Genomic DNA, 18,516 nt, shown 5'->3' with positions numbered 1-18,516 from the left:
GGCATTCTCTTCTACAAATGCTACTTTATCAGGCTTTGATGTGGTCATTTACATACTCTGTGCACTTGGAACCGATACCCAGTAATGACTGTCTCCTGACTGCTTGAGATGTGTGGATGTAGCCATTTGCTCCAGGGGGTGTAGCTGAACATGAACAGGAACCAATTCACATGTATTTGCCTGAGGTGCATTTGTTGTAGTTTGTGGCAGAGCAGTGTAAGCAGAGGAGAGGGGTGCAGGAGAGAAAGAAGGCATGTACAAGTTACCTGTTGTGAAAGAAGTGTAGAAGGTTATATTCCAGCTGAATAAAAGTGAAACTTTAAAGTTTGCACGTTCTTTTACTATTATACCGTGCACCCATCAGCATTGGTACTGCACAGCATGATGCGTTACACTTGCCTTGCAAAAATATCCGGATTTAATGAGATGGAAAATGTTTCCATTTTAAATGTCAAGCGAGAATTCTACTCATAAAGAACTTAAACTGCAGAAGTATTTTACTTTAGTTTTTAACAAGAATTCATATTACATCTAAAACACTTGGATATTTTTTGCAGGTGTTGGTGCCTATGTGTCACCTGACATGATGGTTGCTGAATACTCTCTGAGGGAAAAACTGCCAGCAAATCAATACACTTGGTCATCCAGAGGGCCTAGGTAGGTTATATTCCAAGAACAAATTGATTACTTTGGGGTTCAGATGACATAACTCAAAATCTAAAATTGGTCACTAATACCAAAATAAAAGTATTTCTTTCCTGTGGAAAGAGCATAACTAGCCTGCTTTTCTGGTAACACCTTTGTATGTTGGGCTCTAGAACTCCTGGAGGAAAGGGAATAGCATGGAACTGCCTCAGCATAGCCTGTATTATCTGGGAAAGTATTTGGGTGCAGATCTATTCAAATACGATAAAAGTTACTGAAAGGTTGTTTGGGTTTTTTTTTGTTTTTTTTTTTTAATTTCCTTTTTTCTATACCATTTATTTCATTAGGTTAGTGTGATGAAAAATGTGCTATAACTGATGAAGATTAAAATAAATACTGTTACTGCAGTGGTGTTACTTCTGGCTTCAATTACATTACTGGGATGACATTACTTACTCAAGGGTTTTGTTTGAGTTCAGTAGAGGTGTGAGTAGGCAGAAAAGTTTGTTTCTACCTTACACTACAGAAAATTTTTTTATATATCTGTAAAAGAAATTTCAAGGGCAAAGTAAATTCCAATTTTTGTTTCATGTCTCAGAAGCATCTGATAGTAATGTGATAGACAAACAAAGAAAAAAATAGTAACATCTCTTATTGAGTTCTTGTCTGTGTTTAGACTTAATTCCAGTTCTCTATCTGTTATGGTGTTTGTACATTTACAGGCAAGTATATTGTTTCAAGAATCTTACTATGAATAATTGTCATGTTTTATTTAGGGAAAAGAGAAATGTGCTCTCTGCCTTCAGCTGAGAAAGGGAGATCAGTTTGTAATTAATTTTGATAGACATACACATATATAAAAAAGTGATACAGATCACTTTTTGAGTGCTTAGTCACTCTGCCCTGTAAAATAATCAGCTGAAAGGCCAAGTCTGGCCAAAGGAGGATTCTCCTTGTTTATGGTGCAATATGCAGATGACTGAAGAGTTCCTGAAGCTTACTAGAACAGTCTTGGTGTAGGGATTTGTAGTAGGATCTCAGTAAGCAGCAGAGGCTTTCAGGCCAATGTGCTGTGCACTGCTTGTCCAGAGGTGTTGGGATGCAGAACCTTTTTATGGGTTTATATACAGCTGTCATAAAATATGTCCAAATATCACATTGCAGTATAATACTTAGAATATTCTGATTTCAGATAGATTTTAGACATATGAAGCTATTAGTGTGGGATATAAGTGTGCCTCTCTACAGAACTTAGTGGCTTAGGCACAGGGCTGTCCTTATTCAAGCAGTGCAATTTTTGTCTATCCAGAACAAGAAAGATGGAGCGTATCTGGCTTATGGAGTTGAAAACTAGATGCAGCTCTAAGTGTGTCATAGGCACACAGTTGCTCTGTTCTTCAGTATGCTTGTGAAAGAAAAAGTGGGGTTTAGGGATCAGGCCTAGCTGATCCTGACTTACCTCTTGACCTTGCTTTTTATGTGTTCTCCCCTTGCCCTCTTGTCTCAGGCTTGTAATTCAAAACTTGACCTGGTAATGAACTGTCAACATGCTAAATTAGAAGTCTAGGTCTTGGATCTTTTCTAGCCTTCCTTCCCCTATTTTTCTTTAGAAGTAATAACCATTGAATAAGCTACATGGAATACTAGTTTATTTATTGAAGTGTTTAATAGGTTGGTTCATGTGCATTTTGTAATTCAAATCACAGGAAGTATTCTGCTGGCTAAACTGAAGCCTGGTAGAGAATATTGAAGGAGTGTGAATTTAGAAACCTCTCACCATAAAACAGGCACAGCTGATGATTAACATGACATTTTAAATTGTTACTTGGTGGCATGCTTTTTCTTGGGTTTAATGCGTTTAGTGAAGTAAAGTGTAGTGAATATTCTCTAAGGTGAGCCTTTTTTTTTTTTAAATGAACTGAAAACTTTATCTTAAAGCACGCAAAAAAACCAAATTGGTGTTTTAACCATTGCTTTTTAACACTAGCACTGATGGAGCCCTTGGAGTAAGTATCAGTGCCCCAGGAGGTGCTATTGCTTCTGTCCCAAACTGGACTCTGCGGGGAACACAACTCATGAATGGCACATCCATGTCTTCTCCCAATGCATGTGGAGGCATTGCGTTAGTACTGTCAGGTAAAGTGCTACAATATTAAACACAAATACATCATCTAAAAGAGATACTTTTTCCTCTTTAAAAAATGCTGTTGCTTTCGTATTTTTTGCTGTATCCAGTAACACCTTATTTTTAATTTCAGGACTCAAAGCTAATAATGTTCATTACACTGTTCATTCTGTCAGAAGAGCATTAGAAAACACTGCAGTGAAAGCTGAAAACATAGAAGTATTTGCACAAGGACATGGTATTATTCAGGTACTTGCAACCAAAAAAAATAGTATAATATAAATAAATGCTGGTGAAAAACTAACCCATAAAAAAAAGCAGCTTTTGAGATGATCTCACTCAGTTTGTTCCATGCTACTTGATTCTCAAGTCTCACGGGGGGAGAGGAAGGGAATGTAGCAAGAGGGGAAGAGGAATGAGAAGGTTCTTCCAATTTCAGCATGCAGTTACTGCAGAATAAATGTGATAACTGGACACATTCTTAGACTGATCAAAAAGATACATGGACATAAAAGTGGGATGTGGTAGGTGTTTTCATCACCCACACGTGGGTTTGGGTGCCTAAATTCTGTATTAACGTCCAAAAATGTTTTGATGTATCGTCAGAGAGAGCTGAACTTGTTCTGTCCAGACAAAAGCTGAGACTGCTTTCACTGGGCAGTGAAAGCAGATACTCATGCTGGTTCACAAAGAAGTACAGCTGCAGTTGTACGGTGGCTTTACTGCAGGTCTGCACTCATCATTTCCTGTGAGCTTCAGAGTAGCTTGCAAATCTGTGATGTGATCCTCTGTATGATGAAGGTGTACTGAGCGTCTCCCTATGCATAACCTTATGTTCTCACAGAGCTAGGACTGGTTTTTGTCTACAGTCACTCCTGTCCTAGTCCAATCGAAGTACTAAGATTTTTCTCTTGTGCTTCAAGATGCCAGGTATTAAATGCTTACCCAAAACTCATATTCTGAAGATGCTAGAACCTAGTAGGTAATGTCTGTTAAGCGCATCTGTAATGCTGAGATTGGTACAGAAGGCAGCAGTGGTGGTAGCCATATCAAATAAAAAATAAAATGCACCAGCCATACTTGATGTTTTAGTAGCCTGTGATTAAATCACGTGTTAAAATGTGGTTAGAATTCCATCGGGGAGACAAGGTGTTTTATGTCCACTTGACTCAAAGGAGGGTGCCCTAATCTTCACTGATGAAAGTACCTTGATGGCAAGTAGAAGACAAGTTAAGATTTTTGTAGTCAGTAAAATAGCAAGTGAGGTAGAAAGGTATCTTTTTAAAACAAGATGGTGATTTTGTCATGTGGGTTTGTTGTGACAGCTCATATACTTAGACCCAGGGCTGGATTTCATGACCTGATCGTTCTACTTCATATATAAACCTACATATGTAAAACTTGTATGGGTATTCCACTGCTTGTCTCTTTTGAATAGCTCAACTTCTTATTATATAAAAGTTTTAAATGTTTTAACTACTGTTGCCTCACCTATGAAAAACTCACCTAAATTAGAATAGCAGGTTTGGGCCTTGAAGTCCTCTTCTTCAAAGTCATCTCTGAATAGGAATCTTTTGATGGTTTTATAGCAGAGGAGACATGGCCTTGTTTGTTTTTTTAAAATATTCTTGGCTTTTTGGGCTCTCTGTAGCTATTGCAGACTGCAAAAATTGCCTCATTTTCTGTGTTGAGTATCGTGCAATTGCATGTTGCTCAGGTAGCTTGTGAGGTACTTCACTGTTTGTTGCTGTGCTTGCTCAACACTTCATATTGAAGAGAATATGCATAAAGTGCTATTAAGTTGAAATTTGTTAATTTAGAATTTGCTCTTTCTAACAGGTTGATAAAGCCTATGACTACCTCATTCAGAATTCATCATTCACAAGTAACATCGGCTTCACAGTTACTGTCGGCAGCAACCGTGGAATCTACCTCAGGGATCCAGCCCAGATAGTGGCACCATCTGATCATGGGGTTGGCATAGAACCTGTCTTTCCTGAGAATACAGGTAGGAAAGAGCTTTTGTAGGTGGAGATGCAGAGAAATACAAATGTCAACTTGAAACAAAAAGCCATGATAATGAGGAGTGATAGGAATCTGTACTGTAAAAAGAGTCAGTGTAAGTTTCATGGTAAAGGAAAATGTGCAAATAAACAACTTTTCCAGTCCAACCTCAGACTTATATCTGCAGGGCTTTCATGTTGTTTGGGGAGACTATTTCTTCATGCTTCTTCTCACTAAAAAAAAGATTGTTCTGTAGAAATTTAAAGTCAAGTTAGGGGGCTACGGAAAAACAGAGAAGAATAATCATAGATCCCTGATGTTTCATGAAATTACAGAACTTTCAGTTTTTTTGTTGTAGATAACTTTTGGCAAAGGTTGTTGATTGTTCTAAAGATGAAAGCACTTACCCAGAAATCAGTTTCTCAGTTATTTAAAGATTATAAATTCTATATTTGGAATTCACCTAAGTTTCTGCAACCTGAGAAAAATCTTGTTTAACAAATTAGACTTCCATTCAGTATTTAATAATTAATAAAGATATCTAAGGGCAGTACAGGAATTTATATGGATTTTATTACTAAAAGAGTAAAAAGAACTTGTGCAGATTAAAATAAGGTTTGACTTTTTTTTCCACAAACCCTTTTTGCCTTGCTTTATTTAATAATAATTGGAACTCACTGAGAGGCTGAATTATGTTGCATTCAAAAAGTGAACCATGTGAGAACTTGTTACTGAGTTTATTCCTTTCCTAAAACCAGTGATCAGTAAGAAGGTTGGCATGTGACAAAGGGATGAGTTTATTTAGGGGCAGAAAGGGCATGAATTAGGGCACATTACTGACTCTGAATAACTTAATTGCCTGATATCTTACATTGCAATCAGTGCATTTTAAATTTAACATGTGACACAAAATAATTGTTTGCTAGACTTCTGCAGGAAATAAGCAATCTAAAAACAATTAGGCATCGACAATGGATGACTGGCACATAGTAGTTGTAGATGTTGTTTCCCTAGTATCTATTTTTCCTAGTTATTTTTGTGCTGTGTCTGGTGTCTTCGACAAGACTGAGTTTGAGAAACTGTAAATAAGGGAGGCTGATTGCTCAGTTTGAAGCCCTCTTCAAGCTTTTATTGCTTCTCCTATAGTTACAATAGTGTTCTTTTCTCTGCTTAATCTAGATGTGATGAAATGTCTGAAAATTAAGATGAGCTTAATTAGGACTAAGAAACAGGAAAAAGTTTTCAAAGTGACATTAATCTTTAGAGCAGGAATAAGCTGCTAATAACTAAAACATTTCAACTGCCCTGGATGATTTTCTGGAAGCTGTGCTTTAATGCATAGCATTTTTGGCATGGAAGCTAATTTAAAGAATCTGCCAGACTGACTGTTGGCAAAATCTGACTAGATTATCATAGTAATTTTAATAGACTTTACCTCTTGCTTTGTATGCTTTATAATGTAGTTTGGTAATTAGCATAGCATTCAGAATCAATGTGATTGCTTTTTATGGTATTTCTCTTCATTAGGCAACACTTTATCTATAGAAGAAAGTTTAGATCTGCTTCCAGACTATGTTGTGGATAACTGAAGCCTTGCTTATCAGCCTACCTTTGACTTTGTCAGGTTTGACTGTTCTGGGGGAGAGGAATTTGAAATACCTCCTGGGTACCACCTTTATTTTACTGACTACTGCTGCTGTTCTGTTTTTGTCAAGTTAAAAGAAGTCATAGAGTGCAGAATCTGAGATCCAGGGGCCCTAAGGAATTGATTCCTATTATATTTTACCAATGTTTATATTTTAATGGCAAATACTGTTACAGTGGACTATGTGCACATATTTGTGTTACTGAATTGTTTTTATAATTTGTTTCCTGACAGAAAACACTGAAAGAATATCTCTCCAGCTTCATTTAGCTTTAACTTCAAATGCACCATGGGTTCAGTGTCCTAGTCACTTAGAGCTCATGAACCAGTGCCGGCACATAAATATTCGTGTAGATCCACGTGGCCTGAGAGGAGGAGTACATTACACAGAGGTATGGAAGTACTGGTGTTCTGAGCAGGATTTTGTGCCCTTGTGTGCCCTTATGGTGTCTCTATCAACTTTCTATAGAAATAATTTTTAAGGAAATAAAATCTCTGAGCTTTACAGACCAGAAGGTAATGCCACACTGTATTTCACTACACAGAGGGAAGCCAGGGATCAGCCATATATATATATATATATATGTATATGTATATGTATATATGTATATACGATGTTGTATATACATACCTGTAGAACTTTGAGTATCTGAGTTTGCAGAATAAAAGCATAGAGAAAATATAAGCCAAATAAATTACCATTAAGTTTTTTTTCCTCTAGTGAAATGAGTCAAAATGGGAAATACATCTTTTTTCTTCAGTGATTGTTGATGTTTTACTGTTTCTAGGGTGACAGTGGTCAAACTCAGTGACAACTACAAAGATTCAAAATACTCTGCAATTAATTTAAGTTGAATGTTGTCTTCTATAGTTGGATTTTGACCAAAGATTTTGAGTTGTTCTATTTTGTTTTGTTAGGTGTGTGGATATGATACAGCAATGCCTAATGCAGGCCCTCTGTTCAGAGTTCCAATCACTGTTGTTATACCAACAAGGTGAGTAAATTCAGAACTCTGAGAGTTCCTGAACTTTCTACAAACACCTGAAAAGATTCTTACAGCAGACTTATGCAGCTTTGACATTTTTTATAGTTTTGGTCATGACAGCAGTGTGTCCTGGTGGGCTTAACCACTGTGGCAGCAGCTTCCTGGTCCATCAGCATACAGATGCCTTTTGGCTTGTTGACCAAAGTATCAATCAATGTACTACTCATATGTATAGGTCAACTGGAGTTTGGTTTTTCATTTCTGCCTGGTGACCTAGAGCACATAGAGTCAGAGTGCATTATTTGGCCATTGTATACATTGGGATAAGCTTTGATCATGACTTCAATACAATGAGTTTAGAGTTGGTATTGTGCCCATCCTTGGTTTAAACATAAGACTTAAGTGATGTTGATAAGGAAGGAGAGTATTTTATTAAGCTTGTTTGCTGGACAATACGCCCTGAGGGGTAAAAACAAAGTAAATGTTCTCTAACTCATTCAAGGAAATATTGCTACTTCCATACCTTACCTCACTACAGTGGCAATTCACTCAGTCAGGAAAAGCAGATCCACTGAAAATGAGGATTTTGTGACATTTCTGTTTAAGCAATATGATTTCAGGGAGGTGGGGAAGGTGTTTATGCAGTGTGGTGAAGCTGATGTTTTAAATCTTTTGGATATGTTGTGCTGTCAGATTCTGTATTAGTAGGATTAAGGTAATTGGTGTTAAAGACTAAATATCTTTATTGCACACATTTTTAGAGTATTTTTGCATTTTAAAATGCTTTAAAAATTGGCTTCACAGCTTGTTTGACTACTGTTTGTGTGTTCCTTTTGACATACAGAGTAGATGAATCATCAAGCTATGACCTAACATACACAGATGTTCATTTTAAACCTGGTCAGATCCGAAGGCACTTCATTGATGTTCCACAGGGAGCTACGTGGGCTGGTAAGGAAAATAACACATAAAATAAATTAAAGATTGCATCTGCCAGACTTGACAAAGTTAGTTTTAAATAATTTTGAGTTCTGTCTGAATAAATACTGAAGGTTTTGGCCCATGAATATATAAATAACTGTTTGATTTTTAATCTCTTAGATGAGTGATTTTGAGTTGTTTCACAGTTTTTGGTATAGTGGGATCCTGATTCTAAATCTTAAAGAAACCAGCCAATAACAATCTGAAGTGGTTGCATATACCTAAAGGAATGCCCCATGTTTAGGTAAAAGTATCAGTGTCTGAGGCTTACCTAGTTTTTAGGGTGTATAGATGTAGTGTTGGAAGAAGTCGTAACTGAAGAATATGTGATTTTTCACAATGGGTAAAAAGCTCATAATTTCGCAAGAAGGGAAAAAAAGGGTTTTTTTCCCTTGTCTTTCTTTGTGGGATTACTAAACAATAGCCCTTTCAAAAATCTTTTGTTTAGACTGAAGTTAGTGATAAGACTCTTAATTTGGAATTCAGCAGTCTGTCCTATACAGATTATATGTATGTACTATGATTAATTTTGACCATTTAATTGAGACGTTTCTCTTTAACCATCTTCTGAATTTAGCTGGTTTTCCTTTTACCTGAAAGGGCTTTTGAAATTGGTAGATAAGCATCCATACATGTGGAGCAACTTGGGTTACTGCATAACTTCTTAAATTACAAATTACTTGTGAAAGTACTGTTTGTCTGGTGAATCTCTGCTTTTCTTCTAAAATTGTTGTGTCTTCAGACTAAATTTTCTTTTTTTTTGATCTAGAAGTGACAGTGTGTTCGTGTTCAGCTGAGGTGACTGCCAAGTTTGTGCTTCATGCCGTTCAGCTCGTGAAACAAAAAGCATACAGGAGTCATGAGTTCTACAAATTTTCATCCTTACCAGAAAAAGGCTCAATTACTGAAGCATTTCCTGTCTTAGTAAGTTACCTTAGGGTGGACTAAATAAAGTAATGTATAACATATAATATATAGTAATATATTGTATATGTATAGTTATGTACTGTTATAGCATACAACAGTTTGATAACATAACTTATTTGGGATTTTTTTTTCCTGAGAAAAGCCTGAAACCCAAAACATTGTGTGCTTGTTACAGTAGTCAATGCATTTGATTTTCAGTTTAGAAAAGATCTTTAATAGCTTGCTAATATTTCTGAGCTATTTTGTGATGTAATACACATTAATCTCTTGAATTTGTTTGTACTTGTTTATACAAAGTAGTTTTCAAATAGGGGCTATGACTTGTTGAATGGTTCAGTATATTTTGCCTTTAGTGGTTAACCTCTCAAGTTTTGTGTCATCTTACTTAGTCAGAGAGTGAGATCTCTTTTTCTAATACATGTTTTTTAGGGGACACACTAAATTTAGATTTAACTAGATTTAACTGATCTATGAGCTAACCTGTCTGCCTAGCTTGAGGGATAAGAATGGAAGAACGTTTAAAAGCATTACCTTTCTGTGTAGGTTATACCCTGGCATTCTTTGTTTTGAAGCCTTTGTCAGTCACACTGTTTTGTTGGAATTGTCTTGTGTTTTTTGAACCAAGTATAATGTCTTACTCAATACTGTACAAATCTGTACAACTGGAGTAAACTGGGCATAAAAAGTCTTTTTTGAGTTGTATTCTGATTTTTTGTTGTTTTTTTTTGTTGTTGTTTTTTTTTGTTGTTGTTGTTGTTTGTTTTTTTTTTGGCTTGGGTTTAGGGAGGCTAGGGTCAATAGAAGAGGAAGATGGGACCTGGAGTCTAACTTTGTGCTTTTGTTATTCAGGCTGGAAAAACCATTGAATTTTGTGTTGCTCGGTGGTGGGCAAGCCTTAGTGATGTTAGCATTAATTACACAATTTCTTTCCATGGTGTACTTTGTGGTGCTCCTCAACTAAACATGGTAAGTTTTCCAGAGTGCTTATATTGAATTATTGTGAAATCCTATGGTATCTCAGAAAAAAAAACAGCTCTTCTTTCTTCTTGTCCGTATTTAGAAACAGTAGAAGTATTTTTGTATGTTGGACTTTAATGTTCTCTCTTAAAAATTGTTAAATAGGAGTTCAGTCCCAGAGAAATCCCAGTTACCATTATTTATGATTTTTCTTCTATGCCTTTTCATTATAAACCAGTAGTGATAAAAGGAAGGGAAAAAACCTGCAAACAAGCAACCTAAACTCAACACCAGTAGAAAAAACATATTAAATGGCTGAAAATATGCTTACAGTACCAAGTGTTTTATGTAAATAAACTTTACTGGGACCACAGTTCTTCAACTTGAATATCTAGACTACCATTGCTAAATACTAGTAAATAGTAAAAGAAACAGCATTCTCAATACCATATTCAGAGTAAAATTTTGTTAAAATTTATTTTCTATTCAGTGTTCTGTTGAGATGTCATGATTGGCTTGAGATTCATCATTTCGAGCAGTTGAAGGTACAGTGGGTAGGGCAGTGTCATGATTCCTAATGGTCTGTGATACTAAAGGATTGAAAAAGTTGCTTAAGAATGTTAGTGAGATAACTACAGTACTTTGTCTTGGTCCTGTGTTCTTTGCTGTCCTATACAACCTGGCTTGGCTTGACCCTGCTTCCCTCAGGAGAGAGCTCTTTGAGAGCTGGTACCTACATGAAGCAGCACCATGCTAATCTGTCTTGGCACTTACCTTTTTTTCAGCTAAAGGCCACAGCAAATTCTAGCTGTCCCGTGGGTGAATTTGGATGTATTCAGGCTCTAAGAGTTAAATAAACTGAGGAAGAAATAGTGGGTGCAGTGTGTTAAGGTACCAGGTCTTGAATGGCAGAACAGAAAAAGAGCTGTTCGTGATGGTGTGCACAGAAGCTGCCCCTAGTCCAGCAGGATTATACCAAATGAATAACGGACAATGAAAAATAGAAGAATACAAATAGTCTTGCTCTTCCTTTTTGAGCATCAGTAACTTTCATAAAGTAATTTTCAATAGTGCTCAAATAGTAATGTCTTTGTCATGGGGTAGTGCTAGAAATAAACTTTTCAAATTATTTTGCCCATCACGAAGTCTGTGTATGCAGTATTGTTTCTCTTTTGCAGAGTTAATCTATTCTGTAATAATAGTCCTAGGAAGCACCATAAAATACTTGTTTTATTATTCTATATTGTATATATTGAATTACATATTGAAGGTAAATCACCCTAAATGCACAGATTCAGTCCTGCCTGAAGTATGACATACCAGTTCTGTACAAAGTATTTAAATTAGGAAGGGAAAAAAATCCACAACTGGAGCTTGAGTTTTATTTGTATAAGTTTTGCAAGTCCCAGTATTATCTGCTGTTCTAAAATAGAGATGCACTTGTGACACTTTCCAAATTACACAAATGACAAATTATACTTGAAGTATAAATAATTACAGCTTATGTTGTATTTTGGGTGTTGTAACAGGTAGTCCCCATCTGATGTTGTAAGTTCACAGAAGCATAATTGTTCTATACTCCTCTTCTAGCACGCTTCAGAAGGCATCGTACGGTTTGATGTTCAGTCCCTGCTGAAATACGAAGATATTGCTCCATGTATAAATCTGAAAAGCTGGGTTCAAACGCTCAGGTAGAGTTTCTGGGGAACTGTTTTGGGAGACTGGGAAAACTCCTCATATGTAGAGTTAAAACAGTAATACATTAGCAGTGAAATTCAGGATTACAAAAATATTCCTGTCAAATTCAAAGTAGCTTTGGATGCATCAATTGATTTGTCAGCATTCTCTTTTTTGTGGTGACTTTTTCAAGACAAATTACTTTCCTTAAGCTAATTTGAAAGATGAAAACTTTACAAAAATATTCCATTGCTTCCAGACACTTACAGATAAGAGGTACTTTAATATCTAAAGAAAAAATTTGTAGAGTTATTGGAGTTATTATGTGCTACTGTTTGTTGTCTTGTTTGTTTTGGTTTGGTTTGTTATTTTTCCTAAACAGCTGCTTGGGATTCTGCCAAATTTTGGCCTGGGAGGACTGTCCTCTCTCTCTTGCTTGACTAAAGGTGTTTTTGTAGAATCTGGTGAAGATTTTTTGGGGGAAAGCTGTGTTTACCTTGTTAGTTAGACACATGCTGATTTGGAGAAAGACCTCTGCTGGAAAATTTCTAAAAGATGCAGCTGTGATTAAAGTTGGTCACTTCAGAAGGATAAAGAAATCCCATGTGGTTCAAGTGGTACTTTTGAGATGGGGGACAATTTCACAGTAGTCAGTAATCCAAAGTTTTCCATAATTTGGGCCTGTCACTGGAGAGCTGGGGCTCTCTCTGGAGCTTTTTGGTACTTGTAACTGAAATTGAGGTTGTCAGGGGTTTAATGAACATATCACCTAATGATAGATTCAGAAATAATCCATTTGATGGGCCCAAAATGAGGAAATAAAACAGTCCCTCAATACAGCTTTGCCTCATTCTTGGTTGGAAAAATGGAAGTGTTCTCTACTCCTTGTAAGGCACTCATCTGACAGTAAATGAACTGCAATTAAGTAAACTATAGAGAAATATTTATGTATTTAAATTAAGGCAGGAGTAGGATCTCTTGAATGAACTAATGAGTCATAACACAGAGGGAAAATCAATGAATGGCTTTTCATTCTGTCTCTTGTTTCAAATGCTTGGAGGCCGGGTGAATGTTAGGGAGGCATATCGTGACTTGTGGTATTACTCAGTTCTTAAGACTTCTGTCAGCAGTCTATCCAGTGTCTGCCAGACTGGGAAACCTGGCTAAATGGACTTGTGGGCTGACCCTGCACCCATATCTAACTGGGTGACTAGTCTGTGTCCTTGGCAATGAAAGACCTGGCAGAACCTTAGAGACAAATTCTGATTATGTAGTTAAAGGTTATCTGCTTTAATGAATGAAATGTAAACTTAAATGATGCCAGACCACCCTGATTCTGCTATTCTTTATTTCTGAAGCTTTGATTTTTTCCTATATCATTTATTATTTTGTTTGTATTCTTTGATGTTTGAGGTCTAAAATGTTTGGCTGCCCTGAACTTTGGCTGCTTTTCCCAACTGTATCTCAGTTAACATATACACTCTGTAGTGTATGTTCTTCTGTGTTACTACTCAGATTTCTGTAAGGCTTCTTAAATTCTCTGAAGATACAACCTTCTGTAACAAGGAATTATCAGTTTTCTGTCTTCTAATTGCAGTGCCAGTAGTCTTTCAGTTACAAATGCAAGTGTTGATTTTAGCATGGATATTAGAAATGCATCTTTTTTTTTTTTTTACTTCAACTTTTAATGGCCTTTAATTTTGAGAATTGAGACATGCTTACTACACTGACTTCTCTTTTTTTTTTGGCAGTGTCTGTAGTGTCATTAAACCTTGTTTTTGGACTGACATTAATTTTAACTGAGGCATTTATGCTGCTTGGATAGTTACAATATATGAGATGTCATGGCATGTACTGAATTCATTTGTACCTCAGAATATGTTTCTACTTAAGCAAGACAAATTTTGATAGAGGATACATGTTTCTCAAGAGAACCTTTTGTTGTTTAACTGCAGACCAGTGAGTGCAAAAATAAAACCTTTGGGCTCCAGAGATATTTTACCAAATAATCGTCAACTGTATGAGATGATTTTGACCTATAACTTCCATCAGGTAAGGGTTATGCTAGTTGGTTTTTTTTTGAAGTTATAAATAAATACAGCATGTTTTTTTAAAACCAGCTCTTTATTTTAACTAGCTTTCTCTCAGAAAGGAAATCTAGATTCTCACTCTAGACTATCAACAGTTAAATTCTGATTTGGTCCACTTTAAAAGCTTCTGTTGTTTGAAACAGGCTACAGTTCTGTTATCTTTTTGAATATGCATGTAAGGATTGTACTTGTTTTATTCTATAGTAGATTAAATACCTTTTCCTTTCTTTTAATAGCCTAAGAGTGGAGAAGTAACTCCAAGCTGTCCACTTCTTTGTGAATTGTTGTACGAATCTGAATTTGATAGTCAACTCTGGATTATTTTTGACCAGAACAAAAGACAAATGGGTTCGGGAGATGCCTATCCACACCAGGTACAGAGTAATGTATTTATTTTACCTTCTGTTTGCTGCAAACTGTGAAAAAAAAAAAAAAGTGTTCATTCCTTTGCACCTCCCAGGCCTCCTGTTAGCTCTTCACATTTTCTGATGTATAGTTTTCATGTTTTTATATATTCACAAGAAGACATACAAGGTTCAGTGGTGATGTATTTGTATCAAAACAAGATAGGTATGTGTCCATGAAATAGAATATGTTTGTTTGGTTTTTTTCTCTCCTGAGGAAGGAGAAAGGGGAAAAGCTGTTAACTTCTGATTTCTTGTGACCTTACCTGGTGCTTTTCAAGAAATGTATTCAAAATGTTGTTTTTTGTTTTGTTCTTCTACAAGGACAATGCCTTAAACTTCTCTATGCAAGGTGGATCCATTATTTTTCCTGTAGTCTGATTTGTGTGCTGAGTAGAGGCTTCTGCATTCATGAATGCTGTCCTCTGTGCTGTTGATACCTTCAAACAGCCTTTTTCATGCTTCAGCTTCATTTGCTTCCTGTTGCCATCTTTGAAAGGGAGTTTTTTGCCCAACGCTTGTAGATACTCTATGGGGCTCTCTTTCTGCTGCAACAGACTGTGTCTGAATAATGGGGGAAGTAGAGAGAAATTTTTAAAAATTTAAAAAGGAAAAAATTCATAAAAGACACATTTTACATAATTTTTTTGTTTTGAAACTATTTTTTACCAATCTAAAATCACAGTTGAACGTCATCAATGTAGAGTTAATTTTGATAGGTTGATCATTCTGGAAGTGTACAAAAGATAGTTTCAAGAGACATGCTTTAAAGTTTATAAATTATTTTCAGAAATTGCATTGTGTAAGCTTCTGCATTTTTAAGATGCTCAACCTGCATTTTTAAGATGCTCTAAAATCCAGACATCACCGTAGTGCTTTGTTACTTAGACCTGGTGGACTATCATGCTGTAAATCTCTGGTGTTGTGCATCATATGACAATTCTGAAGCAGTTCAAAATTATTCCATCTGGGAAGAAATACCAACAGGAAGCATGACTAGGTCAGGAGAGGGAGATTCTGGGAGCAGGGTAGTTCTGAGTTATTGTTCCTTTCTACTTGGGACTGCCTTCTGTATTACTGCAGCAGTAAAGAAGGCTTAGCATACTCTGCTGCTCAAAACAGCCACATTGGCCTGTTGGTTGATAAAAATGAAAGAATGTTTTCAAAACTAAAATTTGAGAGTCTGGAGGTTTTTTTCCTTCGGTAGTTTGGGGTGGGGAGGGATTCTTAGTTTTGTTGGGGTTTTTTGTTTGGTTTTTTTTTATTTTTTCTTAAGTAATGGAGATGACGTTATCTGCATATTCCTCAACAAGTTCAGGACAAAGAGTCTGTCAGCTCTTTAAACTGCATCTCACAGGATTACTGGGTTCCTTAGGGTGAAAATTGGTACAGTGTTTGAGACAGCAGCAGATGTTCTGTGATCTAAACTGCAAAGCACCCCAACATAGTAAACTGAAAGTGTATCGAGGCAAACCTGCAGAGGTTTTCAAATGAAAACTTAACAGTTCTGATTATTATTTTAACAGTTAAAACAGTATTAAAATAGAAACAAATTATGTCAGTCTGATTTGTGGTCTGGAAACTTAATTTTTTTTCAGTCAGTACAAAATGTGTTTTGGCTGCTATCATGTCATGAAAGCACTCTTGTTTTCAGGAGATTCCAAAACCAAGCAATCTAGTATAGTTTAAATGGCTAGAACTATATGACTATATGACTGTAGAGACTATGGATCAAGAATATGACAGTCTCTGGGGTATGGAGGATTTTTTATGAATGGTGAAATATTTAATCATGACATTTATGAGAACTTCTTTCTTTCAGTATTCTGTGAAGCTGGAAAAAGGAGATTACACTATTCGGTTACAAATTCGTCACGAGCAGAACAGTGAGCTGGATCGCATCAAAGACCTGCCATTTATTGTTTCTCATAGGTTGTCTAGTACCTTGAGCTTAGATATTTATGAAAACCATAGCCTTGCTCTCTTAGGGAAGAAGAAATCCAACAGTTTGACATTACCGCCAAAACACAGTCAGCCATTCTTTGTTACATCTCTGCCTGATGACAAGTAAGTTACGAAGTGCTGTTTTTCTCATCTGCATCTAGGCAGCTGCCTCTGCATCTCACTAAAATGATACTTTAATATAAAGTCTGCCTGTCCAGGCTTGGTTAGTACTCATGTTGCTCTTTCCCTGTTTGGCTTCTTTATTGTAGTTTCCATGGAATCTTAGTCAACCTGGTTTTAACACTGAACTTATTTTTTTGAACAGAATACCTAAAGGAGCAGGACCCGGATGTTATCTTGCAGGAAGTCTTACTCTGTCTAAAACAGAACTTGGAAAGAAAGCTGTGAGTATATGGAATGGATGACGGGGGTTTTTTCAGAAATTTTTTCTAGTAAGCAAATGGCATGCCAGGAGGTGCTGCATTGTATGGGATTAATACTTTAAAGAGCATTAGGTTTGTTAACATAATACATTTTAGAAGCAGTCGTTTCATTATAAAGTCAGCATAACTTCTAAGTAGTTCTGTTGTTATTTTCATCTTCTAATTTTGAATACAATTTAATTTTCTATATTTTGAATTTTAATTCTGTTGCTCTGAAGTCTTTTATTTCTAGAAGCAACTGCTTTCTTGTTGGTGTGGAGCCTTTAAAATTGACCTTATGTAAATCCCTAGCTTAATGTAATTTTTGAATGAAAAATATGTGCATACAGTGTTAAGTGCATGTTGGTTCTGTAATACACTTTGTTGCATGCATGCAATATTCAGCAAAAAAAAATGTGCTTTCTAAACACATATGTGTTACTATTACCAAGTGGTAGGAATTTTGCTGACTCAAATACATAAACAGATTTTCTTATCTGTTACACACTGATGTTGTCAACCACTAGTATGATTGTATGCTTCAACAGAATGGCATAAGATCTCTGTGTGTGAGGCTAGGAAAAAAAAAGATGAAGGATTTTTTTTGCTCATAAGACAGCATCCTGTGAAGACCGTTTTTTAACTTATATGACTCTATAATGCAACAGTGATTATAGTAACTGTCACTTTTCTGTGTATCTGGTGCTCTAGTGTTCAGAAGATTCCCTTAGCTGTTTTTAAACAGATGGTAAACCTGAGACTAAATTTTAGTCAATCCTGGTGACTGTTAGTACTCAGAGGTAGTTGATCTATGTCCATGTATGACTAGATGTGGCTGAACAACATGTGTAAAACTAGAGTATGTCTTCATAAAAAATAAGTTTCTTGAGTAGGTTGGCATATACCTTTAGATCTTGTTGAGCATAAACATTTAGTTAATTCAGTCTGAAGTGGTTCTACTTTTGGGGCAGATTGCATATAACTGCAGGTGAGAATGTATCAGAAGGATTTATGTATCAGTGAGGAAAAACCCGGTAACTAGAAGCTCTAAAATATCTAAATATTTCTTTGTGATTTGTGTGAGGTTGCAAGTGTGCTTTTATGAAATCCATGATAAATCCATTACACTGGTGTAATTTAGTTTCCCTAGCTAGAATTGTGCACTTCCTTGAACTCTGGGTTGCAATCTTGCATGTTTTATTTTAAAGCCAGACTAAGTGGATATCTACAGTGGTTTCTGGGATAGGAGGCAGGAGATAGGTAGATACAGCCTGTCAAATTTCATGTGATGCAGAATACTTAATACCTTACACAGAAAGAAATTCTTGCTGAGGTGTTTCTCATGTCATAGCCTAAGGCTTTACTGCTATGGTCATATTTCTATGGAAAGAGGATGGTATGAAATAGTACCTGATACTTTCTGCTGCCTTTAGTGCCTCAATATGTACCAGGAGACAAGAAAGGAGTACTAGGCAGCAAAGTTGTCTCTAAGTCAGTGGATGGATGCAAGGTAGGGGAAAATGTATCTAATTTGTCTATATTTATTATGAAATAGAACAATGCCAGTAAATAGTCAAAAGTCTAAAATTCTGAGACCGAATTTCTGTAATTTTTAAATTGAAGCTAAGTGGTTAACAACACTTGCTTATATTGCAAGAGTAATGGATTGTATATACAGTGTTGCATTGTTTTATTAATTTTAAAAACCT

The 18,516-nt window shown here is 36.1% G+C and overlaps 1 protein-coding gene across 2 annotated transcripts in view; it reads left to right on the top strand.

Annotated features, from left to right (window-relative positions):
• Positions 1-18,516, top strand: part of TPP2 (tripeptidyl peptidase 2) — a 50,616-nt gene that overhangs the window by 14,786 nt on the left and 17,314 nt on the right. For both annotated transcript variants that reach the window (XM_058837005.1, XM_058836996.1), the window contains exons 10-23: positions 558-657; positions 2,633-2,781; positions 2,904-3,019; positions 4,610-4,778; positions 6,654-6,811; positions 7,338-7,414; positions 8,250-8,356; positions 9,156-9,310; positions 10,163-10,279; positions 11,861-11,961; positions 13,903-13,999; positions 14,274-14,411; positions 16,264-16,508; positions 16,711-16,789. In XM_058837005.1, coding sequence (XP_058692988.1) covers positions 558-657; positions 2,633-2,781; positions 2,904-3,019; positions 4,610-4,778; positions 6,654-6,811; positions 7,338-7,414; positions 8,250-8,356; positions 9,156-9,310; positions 10,163-10,279; positions 11,861-11,961; positions 13,903-13,999; positions 14,274-14,411; positions 16,264-16,508; positions 16,711-16,789 — 1,808 coding nt within the window. The remainder of the gene's footprint in view (positions 1-557; positions 658-2,632; positions 2,782-2,903; positions 3,020-4,609; positions 4,779-6,653; positions 6,812-7,337; positions 7,415-8,249; positions 8,357-9,155; positions 9,311-10,162; positions 10,280-11,860; positions 11,962-13,902; positions 14,000-14,273; positions 14,412-16,263; positions 16,509-16,710; positions 16,790-18,516) is intronic.

This window comes from Poecile atricapillus, chromosome 1 (genome assembly GCF_030490865.1).
Source record: "Poecile atricapillus isolate bPoeAtr1 chromosome 1, bPoeAtr1.hap1, whole genome shotgun sequence".
Taxonomy (NCBI): domain Eukaryota; kingdom Metazoa; phylum Chordata; class Aves; order Passeriformes; family Paridae; genus Poecile; species Poecile atricapillus.
This window is presented reverse-complemented; position numbering and strand designations above follow the sequence as displayed.